This window comes from Urocampus carinirostris, chromosome 20 (assembly GCF_059441175.1).
Source record: "Urocampus carinirostris isolate Australia breed hairy pipefish chromosome 20, RoL_Ucar_1.0, whole genome shotgun sequence".
Taxonomy (NCBI): Eukaryota; Metazoa; Chordata; class Actinopteri; order Syngnathiformes; family Syngnathidae; genus Urocampus; species Urocampus carinirostris.
The window spans coordinates 25613346-25637378 of record NC_142368.1 but is presented as its reverse complement, the minus strand read 5'-3'; the positions used below and the strand labels follow the sequence as shown (position 1 = coordinate 25637378).

Genomic DNA, 24033 nt, shown 5'->3' with positions numbered 1-24033 from the left:
CAAGGTTTTTATTTTCCTCTGGTTGAGGTTTTTATTTTTTCCTTGCCCGCATGTCGGTTTCAGATCAGGGGATGGTGTAAATGTGGCCCGTGCAAGCCTTCGAGAGCTGAGCTGGTTGTCATGGTGAAAAGTCACATGAAAAAATAAATAAACGCAGTGTATGTTTTGTGTATACTATATGCATTTAGGTGAAGTCCTTTATTTTTAACATACCTGAATAATAGATTTAACTATTGAGCCGTGTTTCTCAACCTTTTTGTGCCGAGGCACAGTTTGTTTGTTTTTTCATTAAAAAATCTTAAGTTAGACCGCCCATAAAATGGATTCCCTGCGCCACTTATATACTTTTTTGTGAAGCCCTAAATTATTACGTCTTTTCAGTAAGTTTTTCTTGTTATTTATTGTATCGTGTCTCAGGATAGTACAAATTTATGAATTTTGGATTTTTTCTTTTCATTTTGGATTTTACTATATTTTAAACATGTTCTTTAACGTTTTCTATCGTTTTGTCATGTTTTTTCCTAGTAAGATCACAATATATATAATACTTAAAATAAGCAACAATTATCTGATGTTTCGTAAAAAGGATTACTGCGTTCCAACTTATTTCTCTCTTTTTTGCAGAAAAAGAAAACAATTGAATTCAGCAAAATGATGTCCGATATTTTTGCTTTGTTTTTTGTTTAAATTAAAATTTAATTAAATTTTTTGCAGTGCAATTTTAAATGGCCTCATCAAATAAAAATTCCCTGTGCTACCTCATGAGTAAATAATACTACTAAAAAGGAGGAAAAATAGTAATCTACAGATGGGATGAATTTTACAGTTATTCGGTTGATCACTGGTACTGGTTGGACAAAAAAAGTGTTTCTGACTACATTTCCCATGAGGACCTTAATCTGAGACAAATGTTTTTGTAACAAATGGGGAAAATATTTGACGACGTAAAGCAGTCTGCTTTTAAAGTTAAATTACCTTCTCTTGAAGTTCATGGTGCTCCTGCATGCCTTGACAAAGACACTAAACTTGTTGTAAGTCAATTATTCTTCAATAGATTTATGAAGACATGAATTGAAGACAAAACCGTTTTTATTGCAGCTTTAAAGGGACAGTTTGCATTCTTTTTTTGCACCTCAATATTAAAACAAACTTTATTCAAAAAAAAAAACATTGATTCAGACAATAAGCAAATTTAAATGAACGATCATTAGCCTGGAAAGGTATAGACACCACCAGGCTGTACTTGCCCAAGACACACCACAGGAAATGGTGCCCCTACAACCCTCGTGGTTAAGGGATCAAACCAACCAACCAACAATCATATAAACTTGCATTTGAAAAAATACCCGTAGTTTGAGAAATTAGCATTTATTTTACATATCCTGAGCCTCACCTAAAGGGAGCTGACATAAATGTGTGCCATCTTGTTGCTACAAGTGCCCAAAAACCTTAAAAGGGCTGGGTAAAACAAAAGAGAAGTTAAATGGTGCATGTTGGTCACTTTTGAGTCTCGCTATTTTGTATTCTTCCTTGTAGTTTTACAGCCTTGTTTTCAGTTGCAAGATAAAATACAGTGACATCTAATGGTCAAATAATACACACTGTCCCTTTTGAGTAAGGAATTTGAGTGCTGTTTTGCCTTCAGGGAATTAGCAAAAAGACAATGCTAGCAAGGCCATTGTGTAAGTGGAACATAATTGAAGTAGCATAGCATGAGTCACAAGTATGACACACTTTAGATAAAAACAAAAGACCTCAAAGATTTGCCCGTTGGATGACTCACAGTGCAACGTTTTCACTGCTGTTGTCGTTTGCCCGAAACACGTCGTCATGGGGAAGCCATTGTGGTCAACAGCACCATTCTTTTCCTGGGATTATCAGCAATCACCTATGTTTGCTTTTCAGCCTGTCGATGTCAAGAGGATGCCGATTTATTATACTGATTGGCATCAAAGGGACCACTATCAGAGACGGCTCCTTCCCGGTATCAATTTCACATACAGTATCGCAGTCTTTACAGCATTCTTTGAGATTGTTTAGCCTCTTTCAATAGTAAATAAAGTGGGGGTCTCATACTCAATTTACTGGGGCCGCTGTTTGGGTGAGGTTGGGCCATAACAGCCATAGCGGCTTTTCCATTAAAAAAAAGGTCCAATAAAGGAATTCCACTGTTCTCAAACATGTTTTTTTTTTCCTCACAAAAAAAGAACAAGATCTAAAAAAAAAATACTTTAATAATTGACAAATGCTGTGCCATAAAATCTAAATATATGTGCTAAAATGTATAAGAATAAAAATATTCATTTACAATTTTTATTTTTTTTAATAACTTTGGCGCTGCTAATCAGTAAGGCTTTGGGAATGATTTCAGTATGATAAATGACCATTGGCTGGTGTGAGTGTTGTTGATCAGATCTTTTTCCACACTTTGAAGAGCCACCATATCGTGTTGCTTCCTCTATCCAACAGTTAAGATTTCGTGTGCAGGGACCCCAAGTGACCGAAATCGTGCGATTACATCGTCACCGGAAACATAGGACGCTGAAAAGTTCTTGCATTGTTCATGCATAAGTTCAGTGTTCTTGCAATAAAATGTCATTTTGCAACCAAAGTACCCTTATGTTTATGGAAAACATTGTTTAGATTTTGGATCTATCACAAATGCAAAAAAAAAGGCACCAAAGTGAAAGTTCTGCTTAAAATGCATCCTTTTAAAAAAAAGTCATTTTTTCTAAGAAGTTTTCATTGAAACAAGTATTTTCAACAAACTTTGAAACCTTCAACTTTTGTTTACTAAACAATGGTAAAAGCTAGAAACTTACTTTTAATCAAAGAAGAGGGCTCAAGCTTTCTTTTGATATGTCTTATCCTGTCTGTATAGCTACATAATTTTTTTTTCTTTCTGCCTTCAAAAATGAGTCAAAATGGCAAAACCTGGCTGGCACCGAGATAAAAACTTTGCATTGAATTAGTTGATGGGAAAATCAATGTCTAATAAATGAACAAAATAATACAGCAAATGCTGAACACCAAGAAACTAGATATTGAAATTAACAAACTTTGCACAAACTCAATGCACATTGCATTCACTGTCCTTTAGCTTCAGTTCAACAGTGGTGATGATCTTCTCCCATTCCCCAGAAGCCCCTCATCTTTTGTTTGATTTTAAGTAAAATATTTTGGGATGAGATTATAGGAATGATTAATCAAATCAGAGAATTTGTTGAAACTTATGGTCACTCCCATGGGTCAAACTAGGAGTAATATTCTGAGACCTACACCAAAACACTCAAAACATTAGCGTGTGAGTATTGAGCCCTGTCAAACTAATAAGCAAGGAGGTAGCATTCATATCAAAACTTACGCGGGCTGCACTAACACTAAATTCATATTAAGGTCGGGCCACAAACTATCATCTTGAGACCCTGATTTTGAGTATTTGGAATCTAAGCTTTAAAAAAGGTTTGATTAAAATTGGATATGACGACTAACTTTCACAGATAGTGAGGTAGGTTCCCTTAGATGAAAAATGCCCCAAAAAAGCTGACGCAGCACTTAGAAAGACATTCCACCTAGAAAGACATTCAAATCTCCCAGAATACAGCCATTGAATATCAACACCATCCTTTACAGGCAATCAGGTCATTTGCCCCAGATGTAAAACCTGCCAAAAAAGCTGACTTGGCATTTTTGATTATGCTGACTCTGTAGCTTTCCCAGAAAGACATTCTAGTGTCCCAGGCTCAACACGGCTGATGCTTTAATGGCGCACAGCCATTCTAGGTACCGTAGTATTGTTTTTGACAATCTACAAAGGTTTTGTAATTAAAGTCTGCTCCCCAGTACTAAAAATGCCTACACAAAAAAGTCTACAGGGGTGGGAGGGTGTCAAATCTTTTATTACAACATCAATTATTTTAAGTGATTATATTTTTTTTTGCAAAAGAAAATTACGAGTAAACATCATTTTAAAGGCTTTACTTTATTGAAAACCCAATTTTTCTCTTTAAATGACATTTCCACTTGAAGATACAGGACTGTCTCAGAAAATTAGAATATTGTGATAAAGTTCTTTATTTTCTGTAATGCAATTAAAAAAACAAAAATGTCATACATTCTGGATTCATTACACATCAACTGAACTATTTCAAGCCTTTTATTATTTGAATATTGCTGATTTTGGCTTACAGCTGAAAAAAACTCAAAAATCCTATCTCAAAATATTAGAATACTTCCTCAGACCAAGTAAAAAAAATAATTTTATAACAGCAAAACTAAATCAAACATTTGAAAATGTCCATTGATGCACTCAGTACTTGGTTGGGAATCCTTTTGCACGGATTACTGCATCAATCCGGCGTGGCATGGAGGCAATCAGCCTGTGGCATTGCTGAGGTGTTATTGATGCCCAGGATGCTTCGATAGCGGCCTTCAGCTCATTTGCATTTGTAGGTCTGGTGTCTTTCATCTTCTTCTTAACTATACCCCACAAATTCTCGATGGGGTTCAGGTCAGGGGAATTAGCAGGCCGATCAAGGACAGTGATGCCATGGTCAGTGCACCAGTTACTGGTGGTTTTGGCACTGTGGGCAGGTGCCAGATCATGCTGGAAAATTAAATCCTCATCTCCATAGAGCTTTTCAGCAGATGGAAGCATGTAGTGCTCTAAAATCTCTTGGTACACAGTTGCATTTACTCTGGAGTTGATGAAACACAGTGGACCAACACCAGCAGCTGACATGGCTCCCCAAACCATTGCTGACTGTGGGAACTTCACACTGGATTTCAAGCAACTTGGATTTTGCTCCTCTCCAGCCTTTCTCCAGACTCTGGCGCCTTGACTTCCAAATGAAATGCAAAACTTGCTTTCGTCTGAAAAGAGGACTTTGGACCACTCTGCAACTGTCCAGTGCTTCTTCTCCATAGCCCAAGTCAGACGCTTCTTCCGTTGTCTTGAGTTCAGAAGTGGCTTGACCATGGGAATACGGCTATTGTAGCCCATTTCCCGGACACGTCTGTGAACTGTGGCTTTTGATACCTGGACTCCAGCTTCAGCCCACTGTCTTTGAAGCTCCCCCAAATTCTGGAAGCGGCTCTTCTTCACAATTTTGTTAAGGCTGCGGTCATCTCTCTTGGTTGTGCAGCGTTTCCGGCCACATTTTTCCCTTCCAACAGACTTTTTGTGGATATGCTTTGAAACTGCACTCTGTGAACAGCCTGCTCTTTGAGAAATTTCTTTTTGTGTCTTACCCTCCTGATGGAGGGTATCAATGATGGTCCTCTGGACAGCAGTCAGATCAGCAGTCTTTCCCATACTTGTGATTTAGTTTACTGAACCAAGCTGAGTGTTTTTAAGGCTCAGGAAACCCTCGCAAGGTGTTTCGAGTTAATTAGATGATTCAGGTGATTAGTTGAATAGCCTACTTGTATACTTTTTCATGATATTCTAATATTTTGAGATAGTATTTTTGAGTTTTCTTAAGCTGTAAGCCAAATTCAGCAATATTAAAATAATAAAAGGCTTGAAATAGTTTTGTTGATGTGTAATGAATCCAGAATGTATGACATTTTTGTTTTTTTAATTGCATTACAGAAAATAAAGAACTTTATCACAATATTCTAACTTTCTGAGACAGTCCTGTATATTTGTGTATTTTTGATGTTGTTAAATTACAAATGTGAAAGCAGTGTTTAACTAAAAATGAACGCCCATCCTTCAAAAGTCAAAACTGGGACACGCACCCTGTGAATGGTGACTTCTCTTGGGGAAGCCACGAATAAATGACAGCGCTCTGCTGCTGGGAATAGGCCTGTCACATGTCCTCACGTCAGGTTGTAATCCGGAAATCCTCCGTGGGCGAAGGCGGACAAATCTCACCTTCCTTCTTTTTTACCGGTGTTCTACAAACGTCAGTAAATACAATCGTTCAATTGAAAAGGCTGCATGAAAATCCAGAAGTCTTGGATGAGAGTGCATGGGAATTAAAATATCTTCACAGAGCACTGAAGACGTTTTTTTTTAATTTCTTACTTTCTTGGAGGTGTTAATATCTTTATCCAAGAGCCTTTGTACTGATCCGGTTGTCCCCTTCCCCCAGGTGACGGTGGAAGGATGCCGCTGGTCAAGCGTACCATCGAACCACGGCACCTGTGCCACACAGCGTTACCCAGAAACATCAAAAATGAGCTGGAATGTGTGACCAACATCTCCTTGGCCAGCGTCATCCGGCAGCTTAGCAGCCTCAGTGAGTACATTTAATGAGCTGAGACCAAAATGGCATGATGCACTCCCATTGCAAAGTAACTAATACAATTTTAAAGGTGCAGTGTGTATTACTGTGTGCACATTTAGTGTCAATTATCATTTAGAAGGGGCGGGGGGGTCAACTATTTGGAATTCACCGGCCACATTGCGTTTCACAGTTTTGGGATCTGATTTTTATATTAATGAACTAATACCGTAGATTCCGGACTATAAGCCGCTACTTTTTTCCCAAACGTTCAACCCTGCGGTTTATTCAGTGATGCGGCCAATTTATGTAATTCTTCTAACGGCCGCCAGCGGCGCTGGAGATTTACACCGCTGGAATATATGCGCCGAGGAAGACTGACTTCTTAGCTTGTGCACAAATTAAATTAGCGTAAACTTACCCTCATCATGCAAATTGCAAAAAGAAAGGCACATGACGCAGCTTTCAAGCTAAAAGCAATCGAGCAATCCGATAAAGAAGGAAACAGAGCTACTGCACGTAAACTTTACTTTGCGAGCGTGTTGCTAGCGTGTTTTTGAATAAGGGAGCGTGGGACGACGTCTATATGACAAAGTTTCTTTCCGATACTGAGGAAGATGACTTTGATGGCGTCAGTTATAAGGAGGAAGATGAGGATGGTTTACCGTGTTTTTTACAATTACGGTATATTTTTTTTAACAGACCCGCTTACTGTTTTGAGAGGTGTTGCTAGTAGCGTGTTGCTACCTGTCACAGTCACGGTTTGGGATGAAAGTTATAATATTATTATTAAAGCTTTGAAACTTTTTCGGTGTACCGTCTTTCTTTGTAATTATGTGTAACCATGTATAATATGTATTTGCAACTGTATATTTTTGTAGTGTATTTATTTTAGAGACTTATTCTGATATGTTTTCCATGGGCGAATCAAAAATAAAGGGCAAAAACTACGGGGGCTGACGGGAAGTGGAGTAAAGGTGAGACGTGTTTGTGCACGCAGCGGACAATAGTGGATATATATTTTTCCAACCCTTACCTTTGGAAATATAGACTTTTTTTCCTTGGATTACTTTCAACGGGACCCGGACTCTGCAGGTCTGCATCAAACCTTAAGTACCGGTATCATTTTCCGTTCATTTTGCCGGCTGTGGTTTTTGGACTGTGTACTTTATATTCAGTTACAATCCCGGGACTTAGTCGGGCTTGGGTTACTTTTGTGATTGTGTTACATGTTTTAATGTGGGCGCATGCGGCTTATATACAGGTGCGGCTTGTGTACGTACAAAAGCGGTTATACTCTTAAAATGTGGTGGGTGCGGCTTATAATCAGGTGCGCTCTATAGTCCGGAATTTACGGTATACATACAGACATGTTATATTTCATTATACTTTTTTAAATTGATAAGTTTCATCAAATATGTTTTGAAACTCCCACAATTAAAGCAAAATAATATATTAGGTCCCTGTTTTAGCATTTGATTTAATAATTGGTATTGTAGTATTACTGTAGTTGTATTTTGTGAGTTTTGTTTGTAACATTTTTTGTAGTATTTGGTTGTATTACTGTAGTTTTGTTTTTGTCGTATTTCTGCAGTGGTTCTTCCATGATATTTTTTGTAGTATTTCTTTAGAACTTTTGCAGTATTTCTATAGTAGTTTTTCTGTAGTATTTGCATAGGAGAATAATTATAGTAATAAAATAATAAAATGTGTTATATTTCTGTTGTAATATATCTGTAGTACAGTAGTATATTTGGAGTATTTCTGTTGTAATATCATTGGAGTCGTATTTTTGTATTATCGTAATACAGTAGTAGTATTTATATATTATTTCTATAGTGTTTTATTTTCTTTTTAGAATGAAAGCGAAATAATATATAAGGCCCCATTTTAAGCACTAAATTTAATATTTAGTTTTCTAGTAATTTTGTAGCATTTTTTTTGTATTTCTGTTGTGTTTTTGTTGTAGACACACAGATGGACAATATTGATATAGTTGGCACAAAAAACATTTTTATTATTATTAGTACTTTATTTACCATTACATTTATTGTGATTATATTTTCTCCATGTTCCTTTAGGGGGCTGGATGAAAAAGCATGTGGCTCAAGGTCCGTAGTTTGCCCACCCCTGATTTAGAGTTATAAAGAACCAAACAAGAAGATGTTAGGGTGTGCAGCGAGTCTTTGTGGCTAGCTAGAACTGTAGCTAGCAGGAGAAGCTCGCCATACCAAATAACATGCTTTTTTGGTAAGTGCAGCCCAGCTGACATGTGGCGGCACAACACCTCTACCCCCTTTCTTCAATTATTTAAAAAATGTGCGTTGATAACATTTTGAAATCCGCGATTGCTTTGTGTTTTTTTAGATCATCTAAATCAGGGGTGTCAAAACATAACATATTTATTCACTAACATTTATTCTGTAGTACAGACGCTCTCCTACTTACGAACATTCGAGTTACGAAAACTGGTAGATACGAACATTTTTTTCGGAATGTCGCAAAATATCCAGACATTGCTGTAAGTTAGATCTTGTATTAGGCACCTTTTTCCGAGTACAAGACAGTACTGTAGTCATTCTTTTCGCGGCTACCGGCGTGTGGCGCTGTAGGAGCTCCCCCAGCTTCCACCCCGAAGAAGAAATCCGGCATCCTCTTCCTAGTTCGTACGTAAACATACTACAGTGCATCTCCAGAGAGAAGATGAACTGTTTTATTTGAAAATTAAAGTGGAATAAGAAAGCTTGATGCAGTTGAAAAAAATGGTTGGATTGCTTTTTTTCGGCCACTTTCTACAAGAGAGCTGTTCTTCCAAGTTAAAAAATGAATAATCAAGAAGTAAAAAAAATATATAAGTTGCACCCTCAGCCAAACTATGAAAAAAACTGACTCAAAGACAGGAAAATAAGGTAGTAATAATATGATAGGTTGTCATTTTGGAAATACATATCAACCTGGGTGCCTTTTGCACTAGATCAGTAATAAAATGTAGCTCTCAGCTTGAAAAAGGTTGGAGACCCCTGACTCAGAGAATCGCTTCATTTTTTTGACATACTCATTGAATCATCCTGTGTAAGTCTTGCGTACTATTTGCTAAGCAAATAGTTAGAAGGCTGACTCAGCTTTTTAATGTTTGTTTTTTCACGAAAAATTATTAAAGTCAAAACCGAAACGCAATGTTTCACTACATCTGCTTTCTATATGAGATGATTGATAAATATGAATGGAGAGTAATCATCATCATTATCTTTTCGATCCGTAGGCAAATATGCTGAGGATCTTTTCGGGGAGCTGTTCAATGAGGCCCACTCTTTCTCCTTTCGGGTCAACTCTTTGCAAGAGCGTGTGGACCGCCTCTCCGTCAGCGTCACACAGTTGGACCCCAAAGAAGAAGAATGTAAGCACTCGCCCTTCTGTTTTTTGTTTTTCTCCCCATCATTAACTTTTATTGTGTTTATCATGGCTGCAAATGTTGATGCTATCTACACTTAACTGTCTGTTATGTTCTAATGATAAATGAGCACTAAGCTAATGGACGTTGGTAAGAGGAAACAAAAGTTTTATTTGCAGATTTTTAGTGTGACAAAAAATGTAAATCATGGGTGTCAAACTCATTTTAGCTCAAGACTACATAGTAGAAAAAAAAACTCTCGGGGCCAGAAGAGTAAATTAAAGAGAAAGAAAGACAGAAAGTGAGGTAAAGAAACAAAGAGAAAACATTTTGAAGAAAGTGAGAGAAAGAAAAAAAGGAAGGGCGATGAGAGGGAAAAAGAAAGAGACAGAGAATAGGTAGGACAGAAAGAAAGACAAAGAGAAAAGCAGTAAGAGCGACTATAAAAAGATAAAAAGAAATAACTAGAATAAAAGATAAGACAAAAAGACAATAATAGAGAAGAGAAAAGAGAAAAAGAGATATGAAAGAGATAGATGGGAAAAGAGAGAGATGAGAAAAGAGGCGAGAAAAGAGAGAGACAAGAGAGAGATGAGAGACGAAAGAGACGAGAGAGATGGAGAGACGAAAGACAAAGAGAAGCGAATAGAGAGAGACAGAGATGAGAGAAGAGTGAGAAAGAAGAAAAAGAGAGGGATGAAAAGAGAGAGAGGGTTGAGAAGAGAGAGAGAGAGAGAAAAATGGAAAGAAAGAAAGAGGGAAAAAATACAGCTGCAGTTGCTTTGGGGGTGGCACCTGGCTTTATCTAAAACTGTAGCTCGTATTTTGACTTTTTTCTTGAGCTTCTCTCAGCCCTGTCTCGTGGGCTGCATTCAATCAGTCAGCGGGCCTGAACTAGGTAGAGTTTGTTGCAAAAGAGTGTAGGTGTGGGTTGGAGAGAGAGAGAGAGAAAGAGAGAGAGAGAGAGTAGGGATATGTAATAAATCAGGATCGTCTTGGGAAAATAGGGGGATGGGTCGAATGCAGACGATTGTGGAAAAAAATAATTTTCAAAACTATAGTAGTTTGTCAGAGTAAGACAGAAATGACAGTTTGATAGCCATGAAGTAATTTGTTTTCAAAATGAAAAGTAAAAACATCATGCAAAATTCGTTTGCTCAGGACACACTGACTGCTCAAATACGGTTCTACTTTTAAAAAAAAGAAGTATGTCGTTATCGAAGCCTTGGGGAACTTTGTCATTTTCAGTGGACAGCAGGTAGCAGAATGGCCACCCCAGGACATAGCTAAAAACAGATAACTATATTTTACACCCGCAATTTGTATTAAAAGGACCTGTTAGGAGTGAATGATTTATGCTTAAAGATATTGTGAGGAACGTTTTTGAATTGACATCAGCTTTAAAACAATAAGTAATGAAAAAATAATTGTTTTATTGTTTTGAGAAAAATCAAGAAATGTGATAAAGTAATCTAATTTTTCATGGAAAATACAACTTGCGTAACTGTGGGCAACAAAAATGGTGCAATAAAACGCAGTATGCTTTTAAAAAAATGATTCTGCTCCTTTAAAGGTTACGGAGCTTGGGCTGCACAGGTTTTTGAACACAGCACAGTGAAGAGATAGGAAAGCAAGCCAAAGAGTGCAGTTCTGTAGTTTAGCATTGCAGCTAAGCTCTCCAGGCAGGAGTTTAAGCCTAAGAACCACAACTTCACATCACTATATATGACGTTGCTGCGCTCGAGTATTCCTTGTTTTTACAAGCCAATAACCCTGATCGAGCCAGACAAAAAATATTTTTCCCTCTCCCATCTTTTTCAATTTGGCAGTTTTAGAATAACTTTTTCAAGATATTGCCATCATCCAGGGGTGTCAAAAACGTTCAGAAACCAGGCCAGATTTAGTAAGTTGAAACTGTGTGAGGGCTGACTATTCAGCCTGGCATTAATAAATTCACCCTCTGTAAAGGATTTGCAGTGCTTGGTGATCAGCGTCACGACCTCGTAGCGCTCCTTTGTAGCATTTTCATTTGACTCGCAGGGTCTCATGAAAATGCGCCGCTGTGCCGTTAAAACTGTTGCGCCACTTTTTCACAGTTAGCTTTTTGTAGTCAGCATGTTTTGTCTGGCAGTGCCTATTGATATTATATACTTTGAAAACAGCCACAGTCTCTGGGCACATTAGGCAGACGCAGCTGTTTCAGATTTTAGTGAAAAAATTTCCACTTGACCCGGAAGCGGCGGCCCTCAATGTCAGCTTGCCTTTTCTCATTTACCGTCGTCACGTCGGAAATGAGGTGGGCTAAAATTGTCACAGAAAGCCAAGGCTAAGGTGGGGGATTTTTTAAGGGTTATTGTTCTGTCTTCTTTATTCATTATCCATTATCCGTTATTGGTCAGTTCATAATACGCTGCAAAGCCTAGGAGCCGGGACTCTTACTCTCAGCCAAAAGGCCAAGCTAAGGTCCTAGCCTTAAAGCCTTGCTGCGATCATTGCGAATGCACCGTTCCCGGAGGTACTGCAATACCGGGCCGATGCGTGGAGTGGACAGAGCAAGCTCTTAAGGTGGCCAAAGTGCTACTGCCATCATCCGGTGAAATGGTGATTTATTTATTTTTTATACAAATTTATTTTGTACTGCAGTCAACATTACTGGCGGGCCACACATATTAATCATTTTATGACAGAGGCCGCAGGTCAGTAAAAATTTGATCACTGGCCGTAACTGGCCCCAGGATCCAACTTGGGTTATGGCTACCATAATCCAAACCGTTCCAAACATTAGCTTTATCGCTGCTTGACAATGGAATCGGAACGTGGTTCCTTTTTCACCTACCTAAGAGAATAATGAGTCCTGCCAACGTGGTTCGGACGGTGCCCCTGGAGTCAATTGTGCTTTATGACGTGAGAGATGTCCAGTTGAAGGTCAAAGGCACGCTAGCCGCCAGATAACGGATGATGCCGCGGGTGGCTTTGCTGTTAAGGTCATACAGGACTTGCCTTTAATCACACAAATGTGTTTGTTTTTAGTTGGATGGAAAAGTGGACGAGTGGACGGTATTAGCATTGGAGAAGGAATCTGCCATGCTAACAATATGGTTTGCTTGCTAGCTAATGTAAACACGGTTCATATGGGGGCTTTAAATCCTTGGAAATGCTTTAATATTAATGTTGTGTTTAGGGGCTGCAACTACAGATTATTTATAAATCGTTGGATTATTCTTTTTATGAATCGATAAATCGGATTTTCTTGAAACACATTTTTTTAATTCCTCGTATATTCAAATATAGAAGTTTTGGACGAATGGAAAAACAGTACACAAATTTAACAGAATATTCTATGATATAAAACAATAAAGAATAACTTAACAATAGACAAGAATACATACAAATGTATGGTAGTCACGAGATCCAATGCACTTATTTGTTCTGATATAACGTGCTATGTGGCTCGTACATCAGGCAACATGACCAATCAATGAGGTAATTAGTTGCCAACACTTATAACCGTTTTTAAGGATTAAAACATGTTTGGATTTAGGGCGAAGTGCTTGTAAATGCTTAAAATTATTGCCATGTTTCGCAACCAGTCTGCTTAAAATTTATGTCACTGATCTCTTGTGGCTTTGCTTTGCCATTGGCTTTCTCCTTCTGTCGTGATTAACGGCAGCTGGCACTAGTTTGTACGGCATTGTTCCATAAAGCCCCATTGTCTTCTATGGGTTGCGCCCAACAGGTCAGGTGCATGAGGGCTGCTAAACAGGGCACATTGACATGTGTATTAATCCAAGGATTATGTATCATTAATGGACATTCATTTTGGGCAGTGCAAAAAATTAATCTAGCGTATCCCAATAGTAAAATATAATAGGAAGAACTTATAAAAAAGAAAATGTAAGCTACATATAATTTTTTTAACCCAACACCTATATGATAATATATTTGTCCCAAAATATTAACACAAATATTGTTTGGATTCACAAATATATTCTCGATTTACTTAAGATTAGACCTGCAACATTGAATGAATAAAATAGATTAAAATTGATTATTATTGGTGTTGGCTACGTATTACCTCATGGAATCGTTGTGTTGCACGCTTTATTAGCCAATAAGCACATTAAATCAATGCAAATATGTGCATTGCATTTTGTTGTAAAGTTTTGGGGTTGTAGTAACACTTTGGTCAGGCAGAGGATGCCCTGAGAACGTTTTTATGAACATGTCTTACATTTTTATCATTCCAAACAAAATTGGCACGAAACAGACAAATACTATGAAGTTAACCATTTTCAAAGGAAATGAAAGTGCTGCAGAAAAAAAATCAGCAAATATATTAATGAAAAGAAAAAAAAAATCCAAATCATAATCATGACATTTTAACTCAACACAAGGGGCAGATTCCTGAGCATATTATTTATCATTTGCACAATGGGATTGTTTATCATATTCAAAGATTCAACCCCTAAAACAAATTCGTTGACAACATTTTGAGAAGTGGGTTTACAATGTTGTCATTTTTTGGCGGATACAAATGTTTGCTAAACATAAAATAAAAATTATTACTCCTACTTAGTTTTTGTTTATTATTATAAATCCAAATATTATATGATCTTTGGATAAGGTATTACAAAAACATTATCTTGCACGTGTATAGCATACATTTGTATGTCTATTTGTTTATTGCTAAGTTTTTTGACAAACACATTTTTATTGTTTTATAATATAGAATATTCTGTTGGTTTGTGCACTATTTTTTTTATCTGTCCAAAACTTCAATATCCGAATAAAGGAGGAAATGAAAAATGTGTTTTGAAAAAAATCAGATTTATTGATTCATCGAAAAAATAATGGACCGATTCATGGGTTATTCAAATAATCCTCAGTTGCAGCCATATTCAAGATCTAAAAGTCATATGTCTTGATGAATTCCCACGCAAAATTAAATATCACATATGAAAATCACTAATATATCTTTTGAAAGTCCTTAAGAAGTGCTTGAATTTGGCCATAAAAAAAGTGGACGAACCCTGTCTAAATTAATTGAACACGTTCAACCCTTCAGAAAACTGAAACATGTCGTATTTTGGGGTCATTCTACTATCTACATCATGTAAATAGAAGAAGTAAAATGTGACCATTTGTCACTTGAATAATTCAGACTTTCACACTTTGATCTCAAGCCAAATCCGTGCAACTGCACAAGCCTGCGGCGTCATTCCTCTTTAAAAAAAAGTTAAGTATTTTTTTATTTTTATTTTTATTTTTTTAATTTTATAACTACAGGGTAATTTGTGAGAATGTTTGGCAAATCAACCGAAAAGTATTATATTTAATAATAATACACGTGTACTATTGGATTAGCAACGTTTTGACCAGCTTGAAAAAGAGAGCTCCCTTTTTACTATTTTTATTTTACTAATTAGCGCAGAAGGCACCTAGTTTAATAAGCATTTCTTAAATAACAACAAATCATGTTACTACTATGTTGTTACTGTGTTATTACCAGGGTAATTAATGGAAGGAGAATTAAATACTCACTTATTAAAGGACCATTTTCCTTGAAAATCACAATGACCGAGCACTGGTGAGCAATTTTTAGAACAAGTCTGAGGGAACCTTAGTAGTCCTAAGGGGGCACCATGTTGAAGACCCCTACTTTAGACAGTTCTCAGTAAACGTCCCGTATCATGCCTTTTTTGTGAAATACCAAGTATAGCACATCCTGTAGTGGAAGTAATTCTCTTATGAAAGGATAAATCATCAAATAACGTAAAATTTTGAGGAACAAGAGCGCCCCCAAAATTTTTTTATAAATGAAAAGTTTCCAAAAAACAAATTCACAAAGTGTGTAAAATGATTAAAAAAAAAGGGTTTTAGAGAGAGAGAGAGAGCGCTCGCCGAGCGCTGAATACTTGACACTTGGGACGTAGCTTGTTCCTTGGTTATTTATTGTGCAGTAGTGCCATCTACTGGACACTTGCTGTGACAGCAGATTTAATGTGCAGTTTCTTTTTGAGTGATATCTCATCTCATTAGCTGCACCGCTTATCCTCAGTAGGGTCGCGGGGGTGCTGGAGCCCATCCCAGCAATCATCAGGCAGTGGGAAGGGGACACCCTGAACTGGTTGCCAGCCAATCGCAGGGAACACAGGGACAGACAACTCGCTCGCTCATTCACACCTAGGGACAATTTGGACCGGCCAATCCACCTGAAATGCATGTCTTTGGAATGTGGGAGGAAACCGGAGTGCCAAGAGGAAACCCACGCAAGCACGGGGAGAACATACAAACTCTGCACAGTAAGTCCCGTAGCTGGATTTGAACCCACACAGGAGGTTCCCAAGACCTAAGAACTGTGCCGCACACGCGTTGTCCCAAAAACATTTTTGGACTTAAAAATGGCAGTGCAACATTATGACAACATTTTAAAAATCTGAAAATTTGCTTAATTCATTCTGAAATATGCACAAGTGCATTAGCTACGATGATGCGCAAACTAGCTAGCTAACGGGTCCCCCGCAATGTTTGCCCTTGTAGTGTCACTGCAGGACATCACCATGAGGAAGGCTTTCAGGAGCTCCACCATCCAGGACCAGCAGATGTTCGACCGCGACTCACTTCCCGTCCCCATGCAAGAAACTTACCAGGCCTGCGAAGAACCGCCGCCCCTTAACATCCTCACGCCCTACAGGTGAGAATTTTGCCTCTTCCTACTCATATTGCCATCATACATCACGTATTCTAGTAAATCAGTCGAAGGGGTGGAGCGGGAGCTTTGCCTCATTTCTTGGTTTTAAAATCCCACGGCAAGTCTGAACATTACGAAAGTGGATAAGGACCAGAAGGATGGATGCGTAACAAGATGGAAATTGGATCGTCAGAATCTACGAAAAAATCCTTTTGAAAATTTCAGTTTTTTGTCATCGATCCTCTCATCTTGATTGATTTATTGACAATATAATTGTTTTCACTGCTCATTGTGTACAAGGATACCATATATTGAAAATTAACAGCTTTGATAAACAATTGACATAACAAAGGAAAAAAAAAGGGAAGACAGTAAAAAGCTGGAGCTTATCTCAGTCCTGTCCCCTGATCCCAAAACTGGATGTAACATCCTACATGTCCACATTTCTTGTGTAAATATTGTGTAAATTATAAACTTATCTTCTTTGTTCCTTTATATTGTGTTAATTATAACCTTTCTTCTTTGTTCCTTTATCTTCGTTGTTTTCTTTTATCCTCACTGTTAAATGTGAAACTGGAGTGCCACGCCCAATTTCGTTGTCACAATATGTTCAACCCATTTTGTAACAATGACAATAAAGGTATATTCTATTCTATTCTATTGACAACCAAAACACTTGGTTTAGTCATGTAATCAGATTTTTATAACAGGGCATTTTGAGTAACATAAATCACACAAGAGGAATTATCCTATACAGTATGTCAAATCTAAATCAGCATAATAATTTTTACTACAACATGTTGATTTCATGTTCACCTTGACATCTCCCCCTTATTTTTGATGTTTTTATTTATTTAACCAGCTCGGTGGCCTGAGGGGTAGAACGCCCGCCCCGAGACTGGGAGGTTGCTGGTTCAAGCCTTGGCCTAGTCATACTCAAGACTTACAACATTGGTACTCATTGCCTCCCTGCTTGGCGCTCAGCAATAGGGGACTAAATTGGGGGGTTTGGTCACCTAATGACTCCCAACACATCAGTTGAGTTGAACAAGGGGCTGGGCATCCCCTCCTCTGTATCAATCTCCCAAAAAAAGTCTGAAATGCGAATGTGTTCTTGACTCTAGCAACACGGCGGCGCGGTGGTTAGCGCGTGTGAGGCACAGTTCTGAGGTCATGGGTTCAAATTCAGCTACCAACCTTCCTGTGCGGAGTTTGCATGTTCTCCCCGTGCTTGCGTGGGTTTCCTCCGAGCACTCCGGACATGCATGTTAGGTTAATTGGCCGGTCAAAATTGTCCCTAGGTGTGAATGCGTGAGCGAATTTTCTGTCCCTGTGTGCCCTGCGACTGGCTGGCAACCAGTTCAGGGTGTCTCCTGCCCACTGCCCGGAGATGGCTGGGATGGGCTCCAGCACCCCCGCGATCCTACTGAGGATAAGCGGTGCAGATGATGGATGGATGGAAGTCTCTACGAGAAGAGCCAAAAGTCAATCTTGATCTGCTGCAACCAGACTTGCTTTTCTGTCAGTCAATAGTTCCATCTTGATGTTGAGGGCCTCAAACTCGTCGTTGAACTTGTTGTGGAGGTCTACTTTCAGCTTTTTGAAAGCTTTTTTTTGAAAACTTTTTTTTCAAAGCGTTTTTGAGCGTGTGGGTCTGTTAGGCGAGGCTGTCGGCCAGGATGGCATCACATCATTGAAGTATGACCTCAGTTGTGCCGGTCTGATCTCTGATCAGTTAGTCACACATTTCTTTAACCGTGTCCACAAACTCCACATAAAAACGGCAACACAAATTCCTCCCATGAGAATGGAGAAAACAGTTTCACGTCCTCAACGTCTTTGGTGGCGAGTTGTATTAAACACAGTGAGTTCCAAATATTCCAAGAATCTTGATTTTACTCACTAGGGTACGTGCCCCTTGGGCAAGGTCTTTACTTTCAGCTCTCCTAGTAGACCCGATTCTATCAATTCTACTGAATGCCTAACTAAGAAAATCCATTTTGGCAGCAGTGACTTGTCGTGGGAGCAGTGAGATGTCAGGCAAACTTTGAAAGTCTGGGAGTCAATTTTCTTCACTCTGTGCAGCACTCATCACAGATGTTAAAAAGGTGAAGATGCTTTGGTCAGGGTTCAACATTAACATCTAGTGTGTGTTTGGTCAGGTTAACCTTGATAACGTACACTTAGTGATATAACATAGACTGCAGCAGGTTTTTAACCTTCTTGGGATTTACATGATAAAAGTTGAACAACAACACTCTTATTCCAAAAGATACCGAAACAACAACGCTTTAGTACCCACCAATGCTGATACCAAGTTTCGATTCCATGAGTACTTCTAATATCTTAATTTTGCCGCACAAATAAGAGGCGCATATCTGAATATAGCACATTTCTGTACTCTTTGATTATGTATGATGGCTTGAAAAATGAGCCAGATTATGTGCCAACGAAGGTAGAAACTCTGATGTAGACTTGAAAAGTGACCTTTTAGGGAAAAAAGTTGATGCTCTTCTTTCACCATTTTTTTTTTTGTTTCGATTGTTCTTTTTTGAGAATATGCAGCTGTCTGACATTATTGGTTTTACCAAAGTTCAAACTGGTCATATGATCAAGATAACCAAGGTAATCAATCACGACTTGATTGCGAAAAAGTCGATTTATTTTGGTCTTGACAAGTTGAGTCACATTGGGCTGTCCATTTTTGTTTTTGTATTCTCTTATTAGCCATGACCTCCCCCTATGGTTGCGTGATATGATAAAATGATGACTTAATGAATAAAATAAAATCTAATGACAATTTGTTTGTTATTGTTTTAAAATGCTTTTTTAGACTCATCACATTTATTACCATTTTTCTTTCAAGTCGAACAGAATTGGGAGAATCTTGATACCAGGTTTACCAGCTCAGTAGCCTAGATGGTAAGGCGCCCGCTTTGAGACTGGGAGGTCGGTGGTTCGCGCCCCGGCCGAGTCATTCCTAAGACTTAAAAAGTGGTCGGCGGCGCCCTCTGTTGGCTGCGGCTGCATCGGCTCGCTACAACGGGTCAGGTGCAATCGACATTTCGTTCTGTGTACATTGTTACACAGAATGACAATACAAGGAAATTATTATTATTATTATTATTATTATTGTATCAGGGGCTATATCAGACAATATTCCATCAATATCGATACTGCTATCAACCGCTGAGCTTCCTAACGATTACAAACTGTCTGCCAGACAGCTGCTCATGATTATATATTTTTTTATCAAATCATTTTTTTCTATACAAAATATGGAGTTTCCCCCAAAAATTGACAAGAGAAGATTGCAGATACTTTCTAGTAATTTGCTCAAGGAAATTTGCTGAATTCAGATATGCAACTCTTATTTTTAGGCAAAATTAAGATATTATAAGTATCTGAACTTGGTATTGGCATTGGTAGGTACTAAAGCATTGTAGTTATGGTATCTGTTGGAAATAAGAGTGTTATTGTTAATCAAAATTGGTTACAATCATGAGAAATTGAATGCATTTAAGTATTTATTTTAATTGACCCAGGGTCCAGGCTCAGCGCGCCCCCTGGTCTGGGTGTCCCGAAAGAAAGAGGAAGAGTAGGTGTTCGAGCCTGCCCTTTTACAGTGGCTTGCGAAACTATTTGGCCCCCTTGAACTTTGTGACCTTTTGCCACATTTCAGACTTCAAACATCAAGATGTAAAACTGTAATATCTTGTGAAGCATCAACAATAATTGGGACACAATCATGAAGTGGAACACACTTTATTGGATGTTTTAAACTTTTAACAAATAAAAAAAATGAAAAAGTGGGTGTGCAAAATTATTCAGTGCCATTGAGTTAATACTCTGTAGCGCCACCTTTTGCTGTGATTACAGCTGCAAGTCGCTTGGGGTATGTCTCTATCAGTTTTGCACATCGAGAAACTGATATTTTTGCCCATTCCTTGCAAAACAGCTCGAGCTTAGTGAGGTTGGATAGAAAGCGTTTGTGAACAGCAGTTTTCAGTTCTTTCCACAGATTCTTAATTGGATTGAGGTCTGGACTTTGCATGTGCCATTCTACACCTTGATATGTTTTTTGGTGAACCATTCCGTTGAAGTTTTTGCTTTATCTTTTGGATCATTGTCTTGTTGGAAGACTAATCTCCGTCCCTGTCTCAGGTCTTTTGCGGACTCCATCAGGTTTTCTTCCAGAATGTTCCTGTATTTGGCTCCATCCATCTTCCCATCAATTTTAACTATCTTCCCTGTCCCTGCTGAAGAAAAGTAGGCCCAAACCTTGATGTTACCACCACCATGTTTGACTGTGGGGATGGTGTGTTGAGGGTGATGAGCTGTGTTGCTTTTACGCCAAACATAACGTCTTGCATTGTTGCCAAAAAGTTCAATTTTGGTCTCATCTGACCAGAGCACCTTCTTCGACATGTTTGGTGTGTCTCCCGGGTGGCTTGTGGCAAACTTTAAACCACACCTATTATGGATATCTTTAAGAAATGGGTTCTGTCTTGCCACTCTTTCATAAAGGCCAGATTTGTGCGACTGATTTTTGTCCTATGGACAGATTCTCCCACCTCAGCTGTAGTCCTCTGCAGTTCATCCAGAGTGATCATAGGCTTCTTGGCTGAATCCCTGATCAGTTTTCTCCTTGTACGAGCAGAAAGTTTAGGGGGACGGCCCGATCTTGGTAGATTTGCAGTGTTCTGATACGCCTTCCATTTCAATATTATTGCTTGCACAGTGCTTTTCGGTACGTTTAAAGCTTGGGAAATCTTTTTTGTATCCAAATCGAGCTTTAAACTTCTCCACAACAGTATTTCGGACCTGCCTGGTGTGTTCCTCGTTCTTCATGATGCTCTGCGCTTTGAACAGACCTCTGAGACTATCACAGTTCAGGTGCATTTATACAGAGACTTGATAACACTCAGGTGGATTCCATTTATCATCGTTAGTCATTTAGATCAACATTGAATCATTCAGAGATTCTCACTGAATTTTTGGACAGAGTTGGCTTCACTGAAATCAAAGGGGCAGAATAATTTTATACACCCACATTTTAGTGTTTTATTTGTTAAAAAAAAGCTTAAAATGTCCAATAAAATGTGTTCCACTTCATTAGCATCATTGTTGATGCTTCACAAGAAAGTTACAGTTTTATATCTTGATGTTTGAAGTCTGAAATGTGGCAAAAGGTCACAAAGTTCAAAGGGGCCAAATATTTTCGCAAGCCACTGTAAATGCAGATCATGTCGTTGGGCAATGGGGGCGTATCCTGTTACCCGTTGACGCTTTTCGAAATAAAGTTCTCAAATTGATTGTTCGATTAATGGGCAAATTTAATTCGTACGCGCAATAAAACAACTCTCTAGCATGAATTATGATGACTTACGTACGCATATAAATAATCTTTTGTTTAAAATTGAACAATTTGGGGTCTAAAAGCTGGAGAGTCTGGTCACTTCCTGTAGGTGAAGAAAATATCTAGTCTTGTCGGTGAGCACTGGTGTAGCCTTCCCTTAAGTTGACTTTGGGGAAAAAGGAAGGAGAAAGGGTCTTGTGTTTCCTGAGGTTCCTGGGTATTTTAGACATAGTAATATTTCTTTATGCCAAAAACTCCAGATCTAGAAGCATCTCAACTAAAATGTATAACTCCCCTTTTTGTGTACAGGGACGATGGGAAGGAAGGTCTCAAATTTTACACCAACCCGTCCTACTTTTTCGACCTGTGGCGGGAGAAGATGCTGCAGGACACAGAGGACAAGCGCAAAGAGAGGCGTAAACAGAAGGTATGTCGTCTCATCGTTATTGTTTCTTTGGGGCGTTACCACCTTTACAAGATATATTGGCTAATCTTGAGGAGGCAAATCTAGATGGAAACTTTATGTGTAAGCTATCTGGGTCAATCCTTGTTTAGAGTGTCTGCTACATTCTTGACCCCAAACAGGGAAATTAAGCAGCAGGTAAGAGTCTTTTTGGGGTTTAAAAATATGTAAGTGTTTTCAGGTTTGTGCGCGTTTACATAGTGATATTAGCATTTGGATAGGATTACTCATCAATCAGAGCTCTTAAACTGACGTTAAGGAGGATTAAGCTGCTCTAGGATGCAGGAGAAGGTTTTTCAATATTTAATCAGCCTGACGCCCGCGTCACTGTACATAGGACTTTATTTGCGTCGGAGGAGGCCACTCATTGTTCTTGTTTACTGCCTCATCTCCTTATTCATTACGCCTTCTCCACCGTTCCAGCTTACAGAGACAGTTCCTGATTTCAGCAATTACCCAACCCAAAATTAGTGAGGTTTATAGATGATAAAAGCGTACAAACAAACCAGGCCTACGCTGTGGTGATGTTAGTCCAATTGTATTTGACAATGGTTGACTTGTATGATATTAAAATGTATTCAGATGGAGGCTCACAAACTCCCTATAAGTTGACACAAGATGGTGGCAATGTGCTCTGTCTAAAGCAGGGGTGTCAAACTCATTTTAGTTCGGAGCCACATGTTCCAAAATAAACTCACGGGGCCACACTAGTAGATTATAAAGAAAGAAAGAGAGGGAGAAAAAGGGAGAAGTAAATAGAGATTGTAAAAAGAGAGATAAAATAAGGAAGACAGAAAAAGAGAATGAAGGAAAGAGAGAAAAAGGGAAAAAGAGATAGGAGCACAATAGAGAAAATGGAGATAGAGGAAACAAATTAAGTATTATTTTTTTCATTTTTTGTAAAGTTAGAATGCTTTTCATATTCCTCATTCATTTTTGGTAATACCGAAAATAGATATAGCATGATTTTATGGCAAATAGTACATTTATTTTGATCGTTTTAAAAATCATTTTTTTAGTTTTAACTGTTTTTTTCTAGTGAACAAACGTTAAAAAAGTTAAGTACATTAATTAGCATACCGGTCGTAAATAGTAGTTTTCTCATTGTGCATTAAGAAATATAAATATATAAGATATGCCATTTGCCTTAGCACATTTTTTCACCCATTCTAAGTATTAATTTTGTATTTGACTATATTTTGGGTGTTTTACCATGGTTTTTTTTTCAATAAAATATATATTTTAAATATAACATTTGTTTTAGTAAGACATTATTTTTTGTTTCAGTTAACTAAGAAAAACATTATAAATGAGCAAAATAATATGGCCGTAATTTGATCGTTTTTGTTATTTATTATTATTTTATTTTTCTTCTTTCTAAAATGAAAAATCTTTAAATAAAGTGTAACATTGGCAACATTAAACTTTCATAATTTACAAAAAATAATCTTCAATAGATACTGTATTTATATGGGCAAAATAATATTTGGAATTCATCATATATTGGAACAAGAGAATATTACTTGGAAATAGAATTATTTCCATTATTTTACTAGTTTTTTGTAACAATTAAGAACTACTTACTGTCAGGAAGTCCATCCATCCATCCATTATCTGCACCGGTTATCCTCAGTAGGGTTGCGGGGGTGCTGGAGCCCATCCCATCTATCTTCGGTTAGTGGGCAGGGGACACCCTGAACTGGTTGCCAGCCAGTCACAGGACAACCAGGGACAGACAATTTTCTCGCTCATTCACACTTAGGGACAATTTGGTACACCCAAAAAGTGAATTTCCCTTCGGGGATGAATAAAGTATCTATCTATCTATCTATCTATCTATTAAACTGAAATGCATGTTTTTGGTATGTGGGAGGAAAGCGGTGTGCCCGGAGGAAACCC

General features: G+C 38.1%; 1 protein-coding gene across 3 annotated transcripts in view; it reads left to right on the top strand.

Annotated features, from left to right (window-relative positions):
- wasf1 (WASP family member 1) overlaps nucleotides 1-24033 on the top strand; it is a 60983-nt gene that overhangs the window by 22243 nt on the left and 14707 nt on the right. For all 3 annotated transcript variants that reach the window (XM_088325185.1, XM_088325184.1, XM_088325183.1), the window contains exons 2-5: nucleotides 6099-6245; nucleotides 9493-9627; nucleotides 16162-16315; nucleotides 21981-22098. In XM_088325185.1, the coding sequence (XP_088181311.1) occupies nucleotides 6113-6245; nucleotides 9493-9627; nucleotides 16162-16315; nucleotides 21981-22098 (540 nt within the window). In that variant the 5' untranslated portion in view covers nucleotides 6099-6112. The remainder of the gene's footprint in view (nucleotides 1-6098; nucleotides 6246-9492; nucleotides 9628-16161; nucleotides 16316-21980; nucleotides 22099-24033) is intronic.